The 21,044-nt window shown below is 33.5% G+C and overlaps 1 protein-coding gene across 7 annotated transcripts in view; it reads left to right on the top strand.

Annotated features, from left to right (window-relative positions):
- Positions 1–21,044, top strand: part of mipol1 (mirror-image polydactyly 1) — a 173,230-nt gene that overhangs the window by 120,443 nt on the left and 31,743 nt on the right. For all 7 annotated transcript variants that reach the window (NM_001305467.1, XM_073926961.1, XM_073926962.1 and 4 more), the window contains one exon: positions 3,947–4,038. In NM_001305467.1, coding sequence (NP_001292396.1) covers positions 3,947–4,038 — 92 coding nt within the window. The remainder of the gene's footprint in view (positions 1–3,946; positions 4,039–21,044) is intronic.

The raw sequence follows: 21,044 nt of genomic DNA, 5'->3' as shown, positions 1-21,044 counted from the left end.
AAAACTGTTGAAATTCATTCCTATCAACGACACTCCTTGGTTTAACAAAGCCTGGATTATAGCAAAAGTTACCGGAGAGTCTATTCATCTCTAAGGCTAATGATAGCTCAGAGTCTTGAAGTCATTTGAAGGAATAGTTTAACAAAGAAATATAAACATTGTCCACGTTTACTCACCGTTACTCATTCATTAACCCTTTGGCTTATTCTCTATTTTAGAGGTCGCCACAGCGGAATGAATCGCCAACTATTCCTGCATATGTTTTACACAGCGAATGCGCTTCCAGCTGCCAGTACTGGGAAACACCCACACACACTCATACGCTAGGGCCAATTTAGTTAACTCAATTCACGTATAGCGCATGTCTTTGGACTGTGGGGGAAACCAGAGCACCCTGGGGAAACCCAGACCAACACGGGGAGAACGTGCAAACTCCACACAGACATGTCAACTGGTCCAGCTGGGACTCAAACTAACGATCTTCTTGTTGTGAGGTGACCGTGCTTACCTCTAAGCCCCTTACTCGCTGTAATGTCATTTCAAATCTGTAGGACTTCATTCTGTGCACTTCAACAAAAGTGCTCTTCAGGCCTGTTCACACCAAAGATGATAATCATTTTGCAACTATTCATTATTTTTCAACTATTCAGTATTTTTTTGTTAATAGAGAAAATCAAATCACACCTGTAATGATGATACAGTACATACACTCAGCGGCCACTTATTTAGGTACACCTTACTAGTACTGGGTTGGACCCTCTTTCAGGCAGTTGCTGCAAATTCGTCGGTTGCACATCCATGATGTGAATCTCCCATTTCACCACATCCCAAAGGTGCTCTATTGTATTGAGATCTGGTGACTGTGGAGGCCATTTGAGTACAGTGAACTCATTATCATGTTCACCAAAAAATTCTGAGATGATTCACGCTTTATGACATGGTGCGTTATCCTGCTGGTGTAGCCATCAGAAGATGGGTAAACTGTGGTCATAAAGAGATGGACATGGTCAGCAACAATACTCGAGTGCTGTGGAGTTGACACGATGCCAATGGACCCACAGTGTGCCAAGAAAATATCCCCCACACCATTACACCACCACCACCAACCTAAAACGTTGATGCAATGCAGGATGGATCCATGCTTTCATGTTGTTAATGCCAAATTCTGACCTTACAATCCGAATGTTGCAGCAGAAATCGAGACTCATCAGACCAGGCAACGTTTTTCCAATCTTCTATTGTCCAGTTTTAGTGAGCCTGTGTGAATTGTAGCCTCAGTTTCCTGTTCTTAGCTGACAGGAGTGTCACCCGATGTGGTCTTCTGCTGCAGTAGCCCATCTGCCTCAAGGTTGGATGTGTTGTGCGTTTGGAAATGCTCTTCTGCCTACCTCGGTTGTAACGAGTGGTTATTTGAGTTACTGTTGCCTTTCTATCAGCTCAAACCTGTTTGGCTATTCTCCTTTGATCTCTGGCATCAACTAGGCATTTTCAAACAGAACTGGCGCTTATTGCATAGTCATAGTTGGGGTAAAATCCATTTTTATTTTATTTAATTTAATTTTATTTTATTTTATTTTATTTTATTTTATTTTATTTTATTTTATTTTATTTTATTTTATTTTATTTTATTTTATTTTATTTTATTTTCACCCGAGTCAAAACTGACCTCAAATATTTTCTGTCCCTATTACAACTCAAAACTTTTATTTTATTTTATTTTATAATTTTTTAAATATGTTTGATTTGATTTGATATCAAAACTGACCCCAAATCTATTTTTCAGTCCTTTTTACAGCTTGAAAAATGCTTTTTCAGTAGTACAGCCATGAGAAACATACACGTAAAAGAATGACAGAATTGTCAGTTTTGGCAATTCCTTTAACTTAATCCATGCCTCTTATAGCCACTCTCTTGTCTTTTGTTGGTCTCTCTCCGTCTTTGTCCTCAGTGTGTCTCTTGGGGAGTGAATTGCAGGCCTTTACAGTAGCGCAGGATGTTTCGTTTGTTTAGACAGTCGGCCTGCCTCCATTGTGTCTGTCTCCTCGGCCAGCTGTTGAGAGGATGAGCCCATCAATGCATCTGTTTCAACGGCAGGTCATTAGCGAGGGCTTTATTGTGCCGCAGGTTTAGAGAGGTAAAGGGGACAGTGTTTACCCGGCCTTCTTCACACACACATACACACACACATCGGCCCAGGGATCCACCAACGCTGAGTAGGTGCTGAGTTTGAGGACAATAGAGTTTAATGTGCTGAGTTTCTTCTTGTGTCCTCATGAACGAATGCGTGAAGTTGAGATAGAGTTCAGATGAATATCTCGGGGACATTGAAGATTAATAAAAGCCGAAAAGACAATGAAATGAGACATAAATATGAAATGATGTGATTTAGTGTTTGATTAATCTTCATTAGACTTGAATGATATACAATGTGATTCAAAAAAGAGGAATATATCTGTAGAAATGGACAATGGATCATGTTATTATTATTTTTTTTTACTTGAACTTGTATTTTTTTTTTTAATGTATGTTTGAAAAGCACTATGCGTGAGACATTTTTATTTTATTTGATTAGATTCCAACTATTAATAATTGTTAAGGATCAATTCATTTTAATTTTTAGACTCAACGTGAGTGGGCAACATGGTGACTTATTGGTTAGCCCTTTCATCTCACTGCAAGAAGGTCGCTGGTTTGAGTCCCAGCTGGGCCAGTTGGCATTTCTGCGTAGAGTTTGCATGCTCTCCATGTGTGGGCATGGGTTTTCTCTGGGTGCTCCAGTTTCCCCCGCTGTCCAAAAACATGTGGTATAGATAAATTGAATGAACTAAATTGGCCGTAGTGTATGTGTGTGCATGCATGTGTGTGTATGTGGGCTGCAGCTGGAAATGCATCAGCTGTGTAGAACATAAGCTGGATAAGTTGACGGTTCATTCCGCTGTGGCGACCCCTGGTAAGTAAAGGGACTTAGTCGAAGGAAATTGAATGAATGACTCATCGTAAGTGAAAAGTTATAATAGTAATTTTGTCAAATTATTTTATTAGTTCCCTGTTCTGTCAGCTCCTCAGAGTCTAACAGCAGTTGTTCTGGTTGGTGATCTGATTAGATCACACTTTATGTTTTGAAGATATTTCAGTGAATACATGTTATGTATTATTTTCAACATTTTCACTTGTTTATTTATTTTTTTTTTTTCTGTATTTATTTATTTATTTATTTTTAACGAACAGTCAAAATAAACTGTAATCCAACTCAAAGTCATATAAGCAGTTTATAAATTAACAGTATATTTTTTAAAAAATAATTTTGTATTATATCAACTGTAATCTTTTATACATGAACAATATATTTTAAAAGAACTTAATGTGACATTTAATATGACCTAAATTTAGTTTAATTTAATTAAATTTAATTACATTTTATTTAATTTTATTTAATTAAATTAAATTTTATTTTATTTTACTTTACTTTACTTTACTTTACTTTACTTTACTTTACTTTATTTTATTTTATTTTATTTTATTTTATTTTGTTTTATTATTTATTTATTTATTTTAAGAACAGTCAATATAAACTGTAATCCAACTCAAAACTAAATAACCAGTTTATATATGAACAGTGTATTATTTTAAAAATATTTTTGTATTATATCAGCTGTAGCCCAATATTGTATTATATCAACTGTTATCTAACTTAAAGTATTTGACCAGTTCATACATATAATGTATTTTAAAATAATGTGACATTTAATATTACCTAAATATTTAATATGACCTAAATATAATATTTTATTTTATTTATTTTGTTTGTATTTATTTTATTTCATTTTACTGACAAAACAAACATCAACTGGAATCCAACTCAAAGCCATTTGACTGGTTTACACATGAACAGTATATTATAACAGAGCTTGGAATGACCAGAACTGCATTTCTTGTATCTCCACAGCTTGACTTGGATCTTCAGGAGGCTCAGAGAGAAAGAGATAAAGCCCTGCTGCTCAGTCACTCTCTACAAGAGGAGCTGCAGACCTTACGCAGGTATCAGAGCTGATCCTGTACTCTAGCAACTGCTAAAACCACACATTTGATGCCTTTTACAATCTATTTGAGTTTTCAACCTGCTCCGACGTGCCTTAAGTGTTGCATGAATTTGCAAACAAATAAAGGTGCAGAACGAGGTGTTCTTGAGGATTGCAATAATTCAGGTGATAGATAATGTGTTGGTGTTAGTGCAGGATTTAAGGGAAGGCCTTTGCATGGAATTCTTGAGGTGAGGAACCGTGCAGGTTTTGTTTTTGAAGGTTCAGTCCATCATCTCTGGATTCTGGAGGTTTATGCATGTCGCAAACTGTAGTTTCCCGAGTTTTGACTAGTTTACTTTTATTGTTGCTGAATTATAGCTCATTTCATGCCAGAGATATTAACTCTAAGCTTTATAATGCATCGCATATAGCTGGCCAATAAGACAGAAGCTTTGAAAAAAAAAAAAAAACCTTTTAAAACTTTTCATTTTAAACTACTATCTTTTAAAGTTTTCAAACTACAGAACAAACTAGATTCACCTAAGCATTTATATAAACAAATGAATAATTGTAAATGCAAAATGAAAAGCTTCAATCTGATTTGCTAACTTTATGCAATTTATTTTATTGTGTTATGTTGTGTTAAAAAAAATCAATGCTTTTAATCTCAATCAGTATTTCCTAAAACATTTTGGGTATATTAGTTTTTGTTAGAAAAATAAGTATACATTTGTAGTATTTTATTTGTATATATTTTATTTATATAGTTCCTTTTAATGCTCTTGCAGTTTCATTTTATTTTATTTATTTTACCATCTGTGTGACATACAGTAAATTCAGTTAATGGCAAATTTTTGCAACCTTTGGTAATTTGTTTGTTATTTATGTTAAAGGGAATTGTTCATCCAAAATTGCACATTGCATATATATATATATATATATATATATATATATATATATATATATATATATATATATATATATATATATATATATATATACAGTTGAAGTCAGATAAAAGAAAATAAAAATTAAAAGGGGTAAGGGGGACTAATAATTCTGATTTCAACTGTGTGTTGAAATACATATATATATAAATTATATATATATATATATTATATATATATTTATTTATATTATATAAATTATATATTTATATATATATAAAAAATAATTTTCACAATTGTTAAATTCAAAAGCTGACTGTGCTCAATTTTCCTAACATTTTTTCTTAGAAGACGCTCAGAAATAAAGGTACACAAGCCATCACTGGGCTCATACCTTTTACAAAAGTACACATCTGTAATTTATAGGTTGTAATATGCACCATTGAAAAGGATAGTACAACCAGAAATGAAAATTATTGCATCATTTAATCAGTTTTTCAGTGTGAAGTTTTTAATCAGTCATGTGTTGAACAAAAAACTCATTATTTTGATGAAAGCTGGAAACCGGTAACCATTGACTTCCATGCTAGGAAAAGTGAATACTTTTTTCGCAATGTTTTTTTATATGATAATATACACTAACGCGCTTTAAACCATACCTGCCAACACTCCCGTTTTTCCCGGGAGTCTCCCGTATTTCAGACCCATTTCCCACCCATCTCTGTATTGTTCTGTCTCCTGGAAAACTGTTCTGTCTTTTTTGTGCTGTTTTTCCCATCTTCCACTCACGGAAAACTAACGATTGGAGGGGTGTGGCTATAGTCATATTATTCCCATACGAATACGAAGCTAATGGTCAGATTTTGAGAAAAGATTAACAAAATGAACAGGGTTTTTTTAGTGGATTAAATTGCATGGCTTAATTGTTCACTCAAAAAAATTGCTGTCATTGTTTACTCACCCGTCTCTTCCTCAAAACCTATTTGGGTTTCGTTCTTCTGTTGAACACAAAAGGAGGATATTTAGAAATCTGTTGGAAATCGATGACCATAGACTTCCATAGTATTTGTTTTTCCTAACTGTTATCGGTTTCCAACATTCTTCAGAATATCTTCTTTTTGCGTTTAACAGAAAAAGAGACTCATAAATATTCATGCATGAGTAAATAGTGAGTAAATCTTTCGCGTGTACTCTTTAAAAGCCCCTAATCAAACGTCACCTCACTTCTCTGTGCTTCAGATTGAAACATGGATCATGCATTTAGCCTGATCACAGTCCAGCTTTAAAACAGATTACCAACATTTCACCTGGCTTTCATGTGTTGTGTTTGCTTTGTCCAAAGAGAAAAGAATGGCTCTGGTTAAGTGCAGTGAGTCATTAGACGACCGCAAATGTATGAGCTCAAGGACTGGAGCGTTGCGAAGTTGTGATCTCGAGCCACATTTCCTGCAAACGCAGTCAGACGTCCGGCAGTGCAAAAAAAAGAAAAGCACCACCAAACAGCTGATTGTCTTGGCCTGCGAGCTGAACTCTGTGCTTATTTAAGGTTTTATTCAAAATGATAGTTGGGGTCTTCAATAACCAAAGTGAAGCGTTCCCAGTGGTCGTGATGGACTACCGCAAAACCGCCTTCCAGTTCTTGTGGTCCTGCCAGAGGCCTTGTTTGCTTTGCTTGGGCTTTATCTGTCAGTGCCGACTGCTTTGATGGATGATATGGATGGAGTAAATAGATTTGGCTCGTAAACTGGTCGCGCTGGTTAAGTGAGCTGCGTCCGGTTTCATCGAGACGCCACATCCGTGTGTATCAAGGATTTTCCATTTGCATTCATCACATCTTATTAGATCCCCTCCGCATCTCATTGTGCATGACTCTGTGTTTGCGTTTCACTCCAAAAGGGTTTTAGAAGCCTGATCGTGTCGTGCAAGAAGTTTCGGGAACACTTTGCTATAAGGTTCACTTTGTTCATGTGTTTTGCTGTTGTTGTTTTTACAAAATTTGTTAAATTATGCAACATGGGTCAAAGGAGCTGTGTTGTCGTGTTAATTTTGACAGCAATTTTTGGTTTAGTGTTAGTCTTTGGACTAAATTTCCATTTAAATTTTAGTCTTCTGAATACATTTAGTTTTAGTCGACAAAATTTGATAAGATTTTAGTCGACTTAAGGTACTCTAGATTTAGTTGACTAAAATATATTTGAAGAGTTCAGATGCAAAACCCTCTTAATACATCAGACCTCTTTTCTTTTAAATTAGCATTTTCTATCAGGCTCCTATAATTAGGTTTAGAAGTTTTATTTTATAAATAATGATTATTAGCTGGTACATAATTTTTATTTATTTTTTTCAAAAATGTCACTTTAGACAATTCTTTGGTTTTTAAAAAGGTAAATTTTCTTTTGCATCAAAACCAGCTAAATCCACTTGTGCTTTTTTGCAAAAACCTCTAAATTCACCTATCGGGACAAGACAGTTTAATTAGTTGAAAATCACTAAAGATGCAATTAGAAATTATTTTACCAAACATAAAACACATACACAAACCACCTAAAATTAAAAAATACATCAATCTGTTAAGTGGTGGTTATATATATATATATATATATATATATATATATATATAGTTGAAGTCAGAATTATTAGCCCCCTTCGATTTTTTTTTTTTTTCCCCTCTTTTTAAAATATTTTCCAAATGATGTTTAACAGAGCAAGGACATTTTCACATTATGTCTGATAATATTTTTTACCGTTTAAATAACACATTTGTTTTAGTATTTTCCAAAAATGTAATGTATTATTTCCACGAACTTTAATTTTCATATTTCCCAGTACTGCGTTGCGGCTATATGAAAATATTAGTTGCGTTGCGAAAATATGAAAATATTAGTTGGTCTTTGGACTGTGGGGGAAACCGGAGCACCCGGAGGAAACCCACGCGAAGGCAGGGAGAACATGCAAACTCCACACAGAAACGCCAACTGAGCCGAGGTTTTAACCAGCGACCTTCTTGCTGCGAGGCGACAGCATTACCTACTGCGCCACTGCCTCGCCACAACAAACACAATAGTTTAATAATTTTAATTTCCAAAGAAACATTTATATATCATCAGAGTCAAAATCATTAACTGTCATGTATTTCAGTGTGCAGACAATGACATTAATTTTTACCATGATTTACAGAAGATAACCAGTAAAATGTCAAAAAATCAACCCCCAAATAATACCAAATAAATAAAGTCAAGGATATTTAAAACAAGAATCTTTTAAAGACATTAAAATATCTCAGATACACTGCAGAAACGTATTCATTCATTAATTCATTCATTTTCCTTCGGTTTAGTCCCTTTGTTCATCAGGGGTCAACACAGTGGCATGAACTGCCAACTTATCCAGCTTATGTTTTACACAGCAGATACCTTTTTAGCTGCAACCCATTGCTGGGAAACACCCCAACACACTCATTCACTCTCATACACTACGGTCAATTTAGTTGATCCAATTCATCTGCACTACATGTTTGGACTGTGGAGCATCTGGAGGAAACCCACGCCAACACGGGGAGAACATGCAAACTCACACAGAAATGCCAACTGGCCCAGCTGGAACTCAAACCAGCGACCTTCTTGCTGTAAGGCGACAGTGCTAATCACTGATCCCCCATGTGTACCCCAGAAATACTCATGTATTAAGTAGTTATAATGAGTAATTATTAGTAAATGTTGGTTTATTTTTACATAAATATATTTTACACTTCATGATGATTTGAAACATGAAAGTACGCTGTCATCTACTGCACATCTTGTCTACCAACCATTCTCCTGCTATTCAACTGACTTTCGACATACATGAGTCTTCATAAAGTTCAGTATGCTCGAACGTCTGGTGCAGTAAACTCTGACTCTGTTCATCTGCGAGTCGTGCAGTGGTGTCATTTTCTCCGTCTATCCCCCGGAGAAGAGGCTCATTGTGTTTCCTCAGACAATCTGCATTGTGCTGAGCGTCCGGGTGTCCAGCGCTGGGCTCCAAAACCTTTAAAAGGGCGAATCCTCCAGGCCCAACAAAGGCCAGAGCAGGGCTGCGTGTGTTTGCTCTCAGGATTGCCCGGCCACCTCCATTGTGTCTTTTAGGATAACAGACAGTCTGTGTCACATGAAAGGCCAGAGAACAGATGAGAGAGAGAATGAGCTGCTGGGAGAAAATGTCTGCGGTGTGAACTCCACACATACACACACACACACACACACACACGGCTTTTGTTATTGTGAATTGTGGGGACTTTTCATATACTGTAGATGTAGTTGTATACCTAAATTATAAAAAAATGCTGGGTTCCACACAATTTCTTCATACAACACAAATCAATAAAGTGATTTTGGACAAATTTAAGTGGATTGAAAATAAAATAATTAAGTTGTCTCAAAAAACACTCAAGAATTGTGTTGTTTCAGCTCATTTTGAATGAGTCGTTTGAACAAAGAGTAAAAATCTTTTTGTTTTTTGAGTATGTTACTTGGTGTAAAACCTTTACACCATTTCCATCTACCTAACTGACCTCTTACTAGAGACGGTGCATATGTACCATCTCTAAAAAAACATTCCTTATTATTTATAAGCCATTTGAAAGAGGACGTGTGCAATGTACTCATAAGTCACCTTTTACGTGTCGTACCTGTGCTGTACTCGTGTCATTACACTAATCTGTCTCCATTATGTCACAAAAACATGTACACATACACACACACACTTGTTCTCATACACACACACGCTCTCTCTCTCTTTTTCTCTAGCACACAAACAAACGTACACATGTTTCTATCTCATACACACACACACACACACAAATACAAACATGCACTCTCTCTCTCTCTCTCTCTCTCTCTCTCTCTGTCTCTCTCTCTCTCTCTCTGTCTCTCTCTCTGTCTCTCTCACTCACTCTCTCTCTCTCTCTCTCTCTCTCTCTCTCTCTCTCTCACTCTCTCTCCCTCACTTTTTTCACATTTCACATTTTAGGTGCTTTATTGGCATGACAAATAAATGTACATTGGTATTGCCAAAGCAGTGCAGTGTCGCTGCGTACAAAAAAAAAGACAGTGCAAAAGCACAGTAGTGCAAACAAATATGAATACAATACAGAGAAAACACAGATATAAAGAAAAGAAAAGAAAAAATAGATTAATAAAAATAGATTAATGGTATATATAAAGCAGGATAAAGATAATGAAAGTAATATCAAAGGTAAATCCACGATTGTCTCTCTCTCACTCACACACACACACACACACACACACACACACGCACACACAGAGATAAATGCAAACATACATATGCACACTTACACAGACAAACACATCAACACTATCTGTCTCTCTCTCTCAAACATACGCAGATATTCTCTTTTTTGGAGAAAATCTACTTTGAAATCTACATTCACAACCCACTTTCTAAAAAAAACAAAAGGCACTTTATAAAAAGAAATAATTCTCAATCTCAAAATAATTAATTTATGAGAAAATCTACATTGAAAAATGTAATACTGTAATTAACAAACACACCAAGAAAAAAAACTTTAAATCTTAAAATGGTTTCTGGGGGATAAAATCTACTTTACAATCCTCTAACACACACACACACACACACACACACAAAAAAAAAAATTGTAAAAAGTTTTTTAAAAAGTTTGTGGATAAAATCTACATTGAAATCTGCACGATCTTCTATATTTAATACATATTTATGTTTTATTTTATTTTTATTATTTAGAGCACTTTGGATCAGCTAAAGTTGTGTAAAATTGTGCTCTATAAATAAAATGTGGCTTGAATTCTCTCACAAACATAGCTAAGAATAAAAATGATGAAAAGTAAAAATCTCAATATTAAAATCATTTTTGTGAGAATATCTATTTTGAAATCTACAGACACAACCAAAAAACACTTTTTAAAAAGTTAAAAATCTCAAAATGTCAAAAAGTTTTTTTTTTTTTTTTTTAAATCTACATTGAAATCTAGACACAACTGAAAAAGCACTAAAATATTTAAAATATCTCAAAATATTTTTGGGGAGAAAATCTACTTTGAAATCTACAGACACAACTAATGCTGCAACAAGTTGTCAAAATTGTGAGGTAACTTTGCTGTAGAGCGTTTTTGAGTTGAATTTGAGTTTTATTTTAGTTCAGTACTTTCAACCCAAGTACTGACTTGATTTAAGTCGAGTAAACTCAAAAATGTTCTGAAGCTGGTTGTCTTAAAAGTTTACATTTTTTTACAGTGTACGTTGAAAGCCACAGACACCACCGAAAAAAATACCCTTTAAAAAAAAGTAAAAAATCTCAATATCAATAGGATTTTTTTTGAAAAGTCTACACTGAAAACTAAAAAAAAAAAATAATAATAATTAAGAAGAAAAACTGAGAAAAAAAATTGGTAGAACAAAAAAAAAAAGCTAAATTATTATTTTTAAAGAAGTCTACAAACACACACAAAAATAAACACTATGCAAAGTAAAACATCTTAACATTTCAAAATAATATTTGGGAGAAAATCATTTTAAAATCTACAAACACACCCGAAAAAAAATAGAAACACTTTATAAAAAGTTAAAAACTTGCAAAAATATATTTTGAGAAAATCTGCCTTGAAATTTACGAAAACATCTGGAAAGAAAACACTTTATAAAAAGTAAAAATCACAAAATCTGTAAAAACAAACAAAAAAAATAATTGGAGAAATCTACTCTGAAATTTACAAACACAATAAAAAATAAAACACTTACTAAAAAGTAAAAGATCTCAAACTTGAGAGGTATACCCAGGAAAAGCAGTGATTTTTTTTTTTTCTTGCAATCTCTCACTTTACCAGGTTATGATTGGCCGACCGGTGAAGGTTTGACTGTGAGTTTAAGGCGCTTTGTTTGAGCGCAGGCCAGGATAGACATGTATTAACACTGCTGGTCTCTGACCGCTTCAGATCCCTAGTGATCACTCATTATCACACATGCTAACAGCTCGACCTGTCAACACTCACAGCTCAATAGTCATTAGCAGATACAGTGTACACATACATGAGCCCGCTTTTTCCAATACTCTCCAACTGCGCCCATGAGTCAAAGAGCCCGATCAGGATTTTCAGCTTAATCACATGACCTGTTGTGACCCAAAAGTGACCCACTGCTCTGAATGATCCTAAACTGGCCTTCGTATATATATATATATAAAACTAAAAATTACATTATCGGCATATTACATGGTGTCATTTATTATGATACGATATTATAATTAGTTAGTTTATGAAGGGAGAAAAGCAAAGAAAACAAAAGTGTTGCTAGTTACAATTGAGTTCAGAATTATTAGCCCCCGTTTTTTTTCCCCCAATTTCTGTTTAATGTAGAGAAGATTTTTTAACACATTTCTAAACATAATAGTTTTAATAACTCATTTCTTTTTTCCATAATATTTTTATTTTTCGTTTTCAGTGTGTACATATTGAAATACAACATTTTACAAACATTTTACAGCAATAATAACCTTGTTGCATTTACAAATTATACAAAATATGAGGAGATATATATATATATATATATATATATATATATATATATGTATATATATATATATATATATATATATATATATATATATATATATATATATATATATATATATATATATTTATAATAGAAACTAAAAGCAAAAAACAAACAAACGAACTAACAAACAACAAAAAACAATAAATAAAAAATAAAATAAAACTGCTCCACTTTTTGTCATTAATGGTAATCTATTCAAACATGTCAATTATAATCATGCTGAGTACTAGGTACAGCAAATATATATTCAAAAATGTGTCAATACAAAACTATAAACCTGGAACTGCATTAACCATAAAAAATTATTCATTAACTTCTTCCTCTGTTAATTCCACTTCTTTGATATAACTAATGAAAGGACTCCATATGTTTTCAAATACACGTTGTTTAGCTTTTAGTATATAAGTTATTTTTTCTAATGGCAGACTTGACAACATTTGTCTTATCCATTAGGTAGCGTTTGGTCTTTGCCTCTTTGTCCATAGCAAAGCTACACATCTTTTGGCATAAAGCAAGCTGAGGTCTATAAATATTTGTTCGCTTCTACTATAGTTTGAGTCCTCTGGGTATAAACCTAGCAAAAAAAACTTTTGTGTCGAGGAGAATTAATAATAACTCATTTCTAATAACGATTTATTTTATCTTTGCCATGATGACAGTAAATAATATTATTTACTTTAATATTATTTTAATTTAATAAACAATTTAATATACTTTTATTATTTATTTAGTAAAAGACACTTCTATACAGCTTAAAGTGACATTTAAAGGCTTAACTAGGTTAATTAGGCAAGTTAGGGTAATTCATTGTATAACAGTGGTTTGTTCTGTAGACATCTAAAAAAAAATTGTTGCTTTAAGAGGCTAATAATTTTGACCTTAAAATTGTTTTTAAAAAGTTAAAAACTACTTTTTTCTAGCAGAAATAAAACAAATAAGACTTTCTTCAGAAGAAAACATATTATCAGACATACTGTGAAAATTTCCTTGCCCTGTTAAACTTTATTTAGGAGAATCTTTAAAAAAGAAAAGAAATTTAAAAGCTTTAATAATTCTTCATCTCTACATTATAAAATGTCATGTGAGAATAAACTGTACATTTAACAATCAACATTTTAGAATAAATCTGTATCTATCTGTAATATAACAATAATCATCAATGCAACATCATAATCACTCTCTGTCTCTCTTTATTGGCATGGCACGGTGTACAGTATTGCCAGAGCATTTTAAATGTGTATAAAATATGCTACATATTACCAATTAATAAAAATAAAATATTCAGTAAATAAATGACAGGAAAATAAATAAAACAGATAATGCATCTAATACTTATAAGTACAAGAATAAAATAAGCGTAGATCATATAAATAAGGTAAATTAATTAAAATCAAATGTTTCTTATGGTGTGTGTGTGTGTGTGGTGCATATATACAGTTGAAGTTAAAATTATTAGCCCTCCTGTGAATTTTTTTCTTTTTTCTTTTAGAATATTTCCTAAATGATCTTTAACAGAGCAAGGACTTTTTCACAGTATTTCCTATAATATTTTCTCTTCTGAAGAAAGTTTTATTTATTTAATTTCAGCTAAAATAAAAGCATTTTTTTTTTTTTTAGAGTGCATCAAAATGATTAGCAATATTTATTTTCAATTGTCTTTGACTAGTCTAATTAGCAGTTTAGATGTCCTCAGGTCCTCTTCACGTATTTAGTAAAGTTTTTCTGAATCATTTAAATTAATTAATTAATTAAATAATTATTTATTGTTTCAAATTGGGGGAAACTATTTCTTTTTGTTTTGTATTTGAGACAGAAAAGACGGAAGGAAGTGTGCCTTTTTAAGATATAATTTTGTAATTACATAAATACATATTCGCTGGATATTGGATTTCTCTTTCTATTTTCTCCTTCTACGTTCTCTCTCCTTTTGATATTTGTGTTTATTATTAACTTTACACACAGGCAACACAGTAGCACGATATCTGATCTGCACAGAGATTTCTAATCATTCATCTCTCGGCGTACTGATTATCAGTGCCATTTATTTCCCTTTCTTCCTCTGTTTTGCGCATTTTCATGCAAACCCCCGCCGATTAGTCCGAAATGACTTATTCTGAGAAATCCTCAGATGTCGATGTAGCTCCAGTAGTTACGGCACATTGCTAGATGGAAACTTTGAATTGATGTGATATTTATAACGCCTGCAGCATTAGCAGACTTTATCCCCCAAAAACAGAGCGGGCTGAGGCTGCAGCATTAGCTGTCCTTTCCGTTCTGTGCAGGAAAATACATTTGCTAGATTGCACGGATCCCCTCCTGACACTTCATCCAAATGCACAGCAGCATTCCTGACCGAGATTTTGGGTTTTCATGCAGCGACTTCTGTGTTTTTGTTCATCATTTTAGGTGTGTTTTCGTATTTCTGTCGTGTTGAGGGAATGAGTATAGAAACTGTGTCAGCATCAGTGTTACTTCAAGGCAAGGCAAGTTTATATCGTACATTTCATACACAATGGTAGTTCAAAGTGCTTTACTGTACATAAACATGAATAAAAGAAACAAGTATAGGAAAATAAAAAAACTAAGAAAAATGATTAAAAACTAATTTAAATATGTTAAAACGGGTTTTAAAAGAATAAAAATGAAAAGAAAGACATAATAGTGCGATCTGTCTGTAGTTGCACAGTGCTCATTCAGTAAAGGCACAGCTAAACAGATGTGTTTTCAGTCCTGATTTGAATGTGCCTAATGTTGGAGCACATCTGATCATTTCTGGAAGCTGATTCCAGCAGCAAGGGGCAGTAGCTGAGAGCCGATTCACCCTGCTTTGATTGAACTCTCGGAATTTCTAATTTAAATGATCCTAATGATCAGAGGGATCTGTTAGGTTTGTATTCATTGAGCATATCTGTAATATATTGAGGTCCTAGGCCATTTGGTGGTTTATAGAGCAGTAATAATACTTTAAAATCTATTCTGAATGTAACTGTGTAAAGCCAGTGTAAAGACCTAAGGGTAGGTGGGATATTCTCTGATTTTCTGGTTCTTGTCAGATCCCAGGCAGCAGCGTTCTGGATGAGCTGCAACTGTGTGACTCTCTGTTACGATTGAATAAGTTGTCTAGGTAGAGTACACGTAACATTAAGAATTTTAGATTATTACTGAATAGATGGATGGAAAATACACCAGGACACAAACTTTACAATCAATTTGTTTATTTCTGTTATGAGAAAGATGAAGCCAACAAAAGAGAGGCTTACATGTGTGCGCTTTGTACAATGTATATATAATAAAAAAAGCAAACAGAAATACAATCAAACCAAAAGTTTCAGGGGAAAATGAACTAGAGTGGCGCCAAAGCAAAGAACTAAACAAAACGATGAACCATCTAAACTAGAACACAAGATCCCCTTCTAAACTTACTAATAAAAATCAAAATGTGAAAAAGAAACCGAAATCTTCAGCGTTAGCGATGCCAATAACATAAACTCCCTTAAATAATAAACAAAGGTACAAAATGTGGCGCTCATCCATTTACCTTGTGTTTCTGAACAGTGAAGATACCTACGGGCAAAATGTATGTCACGCGACTTAGTAACCTATTCCTTATCCCCCAAAAAGGAATGATAAACTCTTTAACCATATTGACTTCATTTACGTTGGTGTATAATTATTCAGAAACACGGAACAAAGCATACAGTATGATCAGATGCGAACACAAACCAACACACACACACACACACACACACACACACACACACACACACACACACACACACACACACACACACACACACACACATCCACACACACACACACACACACACACACACACACAAAAAGCACTCTGTTAAACAAGGTGTGCCAATTAGTCTGCGGAACAAAGTCTAATTGGTCCTTGAGGAGACGCCCTATTGAGGAGTGACAGGCTCGGAATCCAATCAGCTGGTACCTGGTAGAGAGAAAATAGTGGAACTAAAGGTGATAGGTCGAGACAAAGAGCGAATGACAGACAAGGAGAGGAGGAACGAGAGCTAGTTTTAAAAACTAATTTCTAATAACAGATTTAATATATCTTTTTCTATTATAATATTTGTTTTTCATTGCCTGCAAACCACTGTTATCCAACAACTTGCCTAAATATCCTAACTTAACCTAGTTAAGCCTTTAAATGTCACTTTAAGCTCAAAACCAGAATCTTGTGAAATAACCAGTGAAATATTTACTGTCATCATGGCAAAGACTAAATAAATTAGATATTAGAAATGAGTTAATAAAACCATTGTCTAAGATGTTGTGAAATATTTGAAAAATAATTATAATCTGGCAGCAGGGCTAATCAGTCGGTCTGTTGTCGTGAGTGGATTGGATATTGTTTGGTTTGTTTGCACCTGGTTGCTATAGACACTTGTCTCTGTTTTGGCTGCAGTTTCTATGTCTGCGTGTGTGTTTTTTTGCACGTGGATAAGAGCTCTCTATTAAAAGGTATTTTACATTTGCCATCTGATAGCGTTTTTGCGGCGGTGTTAATGTTTAACTGGCCTGTGGAGTTTGAGGGCAGGTTCGTTGGGATCCCTCCCCTGTGATCAGGTATCTTACGATTCGGGTTAATGTTTAACTAAATGCCCGGGTTGACTGTCTAGCGGCCTTTATAACTAGAGCAACATACTCTGAGTTAAACAGGTTGAGTGTGTTTGGTGTAGAATAAAGGAAATTTTACAAGATAATACTATAATTTGTTTGTTATTCATGGATTTGTATGCATTATCTTTCTATTTCTAAAGATGTTTGATGACTACAATATTGCTTTAATAAATATATTTGTTTAATAAGTCTGTTTTGCTCAAATCCACCAAAATATATGACCTATATTTACTGAGAAATTAATAAAAATAGAATTCATAAAGAAGTTAATGTTAATTCTAATTTATAATATTCTTTTTATTCAGTGTGTTGCTTGCGGTTTCATTACTATTTGTGACATTTACTGAAATTTGTTTATAAAACTTTTTTTAGTTTACTTCAGGCTATATTACCCCAGATATTATGAATTAAATCTCAAATTGCTAAATTTTTTTAGACTTATACTTTCCTCCTATAGTAATGACAGATTATATATGTCATCATATATATATATATTTAAATTATGGTTCATCAAACTAGAATGATATTTAAAAATCTATAAACTTTAATAAAAATAATATTTAAAAGTTTCATGTGACCATTTTAAATTATATAATGTATTAAAAATTCATTTTGTCAACATTAATGATATTAATATTAAATATTTCTTTAGGGAAAAATTTTAATTTCGCATCTGACATAGATGTTTATAGGGATACAATTATATACTGTGCTTAGCATATACAAGTATGTTCTTCATAAATCTCCCATTTTAATTAATATCTTCTATAGGAAGCTTTACAATATTATATTTGTGCATTTACATTAGATTAGTCAGTATTGAATCTAAATCTGGAGTTAATCTAATAAATTAACTTATGATAACAGTCCAAAATGAATACACCCAAATTTATATGTTAGGGAAAATATTTAATTAAAAATAAAAAAGACATAAATCAAGAGAAAGAAAAAACAAATTGTCAATTTTTTAGTTTGTATATATATATATTTTTTTTTTGCAATATTGTTTTGCAATTATTTAATGTATTATATTTCTACTACTAAAGATGTTTGGTGAATAAAATATTATTTTAATAAATATATCTGTTTAATAAATCTATTTTGTTTAAATGCACCAAAATAAATTACCTACAGTTGAAGTCAGAATTATTAACCCCCTTTGAATTTTTTTCTTTTGTTAAATGTTTACCAAATGATGATTAACAGATCAAGGAAATTTTCACAGCATGTCTGATAATATTTTTCTTCTGGAGAAAGTCTAATTTGTTTTATTGCGGATAGAATAAGTTTTTCATTTTTTAAACCCAATTTTAAGGACAAAATTATTACCCCTCACAGAACAAACCATCGTTTTAACTTGCCGTATTACCCTAACCTGCCTAGTTAACCTAATTAAGCCTTTAAATGTCACTTTAAGCTGTATAGAAGTGTCTTTAAAAAATCTAGCCAAATATTATTTAGTCATCGTGGCAAAGATAAAATAAATCAGTTATTAGAAATGAGTTATTAAAACTATTATGTTTAGAAATATGTTGAAGAAAATCTTCTCTCCGTTAAACAGAAAAAATAAACAGGGTGGCTAATAATTAGGGGGGCTAATAATTCAACTGTATATTCACTTGGAAATGGATAAAAATATTCATTTTCAACATGGGGTGTACTCTATTATGCTGAGCACTGTATACAATATTTTATAAAACTTAAAATATAATATAAATCACATAAAGGAATATAATTGGATTTGGATAAAGAAGCTAATGAGTATTCTAATTTATAGATGCAAGATTTCCTACAAAATATGATGTCGCTTAGAAATTTCTTATTGACACGTGTCTTTAATGTTAGTGATATTGTTGGCACCTCTTATTTGAATCCCAACATTTCCCGATCCTGTCCTATCACAATAAAAAGCCAAAGAATACCAAACAAATCCTTAAACTTCATCACACATCTTGTAAAATAAACCTCAAATTCATAACCGTTCATTCTAATGCATGCTTTTTACCTGGAGGCTTATAAAACAACTGAAAGAAATCTGATAGATGTCAAGTGAAGGTGTGACATTATGCATATTGTGGATTTTCATGCATAACGTATCTTCTGCTTAGAGCTGATAATAACCACCTAATTGCCCTGGCAACCACATAGCAATACCCTGCCAACCACTCTCAATGCTCTAGAACCATGGATGTTTTTGGAAAGTTGGAAGTACACTACCTGTCAAAAGTCTTGTCGCCTATCCAAGTTTTGGGAACAACAAATAATAACTTGACTTCTAGTTGATTATTTGGTATCAGAATGGCTTATATGAAAGGCAAAGGCCTCTACATTATGCCTTTTTTTACCAAAATAAAATATGATCATGACTTGATTATTAATTATTCAATTAGAACAGTAATGTCTGACTTTGCTTAGACAAAAGTCTGTCACTCAACAGAAATAATGTACAGTATAGAATATAAAGTCATGGTGCAGTGGAAAAAGAATTAATATTGTGTATGACTCTCATGAGCTTAGAGGACTGCATCCACACATCTCTGCAATGACTCAAATCACTTATTAATAAAGTCAACTGGAATGCCAAAAAAAAAGCATTCTTGCAGGACTCCCAGAGTCCATCAAGATTATTTGGCTTCATCTTCAATGCCTCCTCCTTCATCTTACCTCAGACATGCTTAATAATGTTCATATTTGGTGACTGGGCTGGTCAATCCTGGAGCACCTTGACCATCTTTGCTTTCAGGAACTTTGATGTGGAGGCTGAAGTATGAGAAGGAGCGCTATCCTGCTGAAGAATTTGCCCTCTCCTGTGGTTTGTAATGTAATGGGCAGCCCAAATGGCAATGTTGCCATTCAGATCTCTCACACGGCCCTACACTGAATGTAACCCCAAACCATGATTTTTCCTTCACCAAACTTGTCTGATTTCTTTGAGAATCTTGGGTCCACGCCGGTTCCAGTAGGTCTACCTTCTGCTACTTTTACAAATCATCTACTAGAAGTCAAGTTATTATTTGTAGCTCTCATAACTGCGATCGATGACAAGACTTTTGTCAGGTAGTGTATTTATTCCGATTTTTGTAGAAGGAGTGACCCTATCAACAGACATTCCTTACAAAAGAGCTCGTTTCTAATAAGTAACTAGGTAAGAATGTTTAGGGTGTGAATCTGTGCAGTTTACGCTGTAAAACAAAACATTCAAGTTGTTTAACGCAGACCTTAAAGCACCCATAGGAGAGTGTCAGTAAGTAGATCATTGACGTCATGCTTTGCAATGCAATCAAGAAGCTCTGATTTGTTCATTCTTTTAGCAGGATCATTGGAACTGCAAAAATGTACTTAAACATCTGTGTTAGGCCTGAACTATATATTTTTTGAGCATCGATATTGCAATGTGTGTATCTGCAATAGTCACATTGCAGGGTTAGAATATTTATTAAAGATTGAAAGATGAAGATATTATTAAATATATATACATTTCCAGTCAAAAGATGGGGTCAGATTTTTTCCATGTTTTTTTTTTCCAAATAATGCTATTTTCTTTTCATCAAGGCAGCAAAATTCAGCAAATTTTCAAATCAGCCACTCACATGGCAGCAACTTAGTGTGTTAAGGCATGTAGACATGTTCAAGACGATCTGCTGCAGTTCAAACCGAGCATCAGAATGGGGATGAAAGGTGATTTAAGTGACTTTGAACGTGGCATGGTTGATGTGCCAGACAGGCTGGTCTGAGTATTTTAGAAACTGCTGATCTGCTGGGATTTTCACACACAACCATCTCTAGGGTTTACAGAGAATGGGCCAAAAACGAGAAAACTGGTTCCAGCTGATAGAAAGGCAACAGTAACTCCAATAATTACTTGTTACAACCAAGGTATGCAGAAGAGCATCTCTGAACACACAAC

Source organism: Danio rerio, chromosome 17, assembly GCF_049306965.1.
Source record: "Danio rerio strain Tuebingen ecotype United States chromosome 17, GRCz12tu, whole genome shotgun sequence".
Taxonomy (NCBI): Eukaryota; Metazoa; Chordata; class Actinopteri; order Cypriniformes; family Danionidae; genus Danio; species Danio rerio.
Note: the sequence above shows the minus strand (reverse complement) of the source record. Positions and strands in the feature narration are given on the sequence as shown.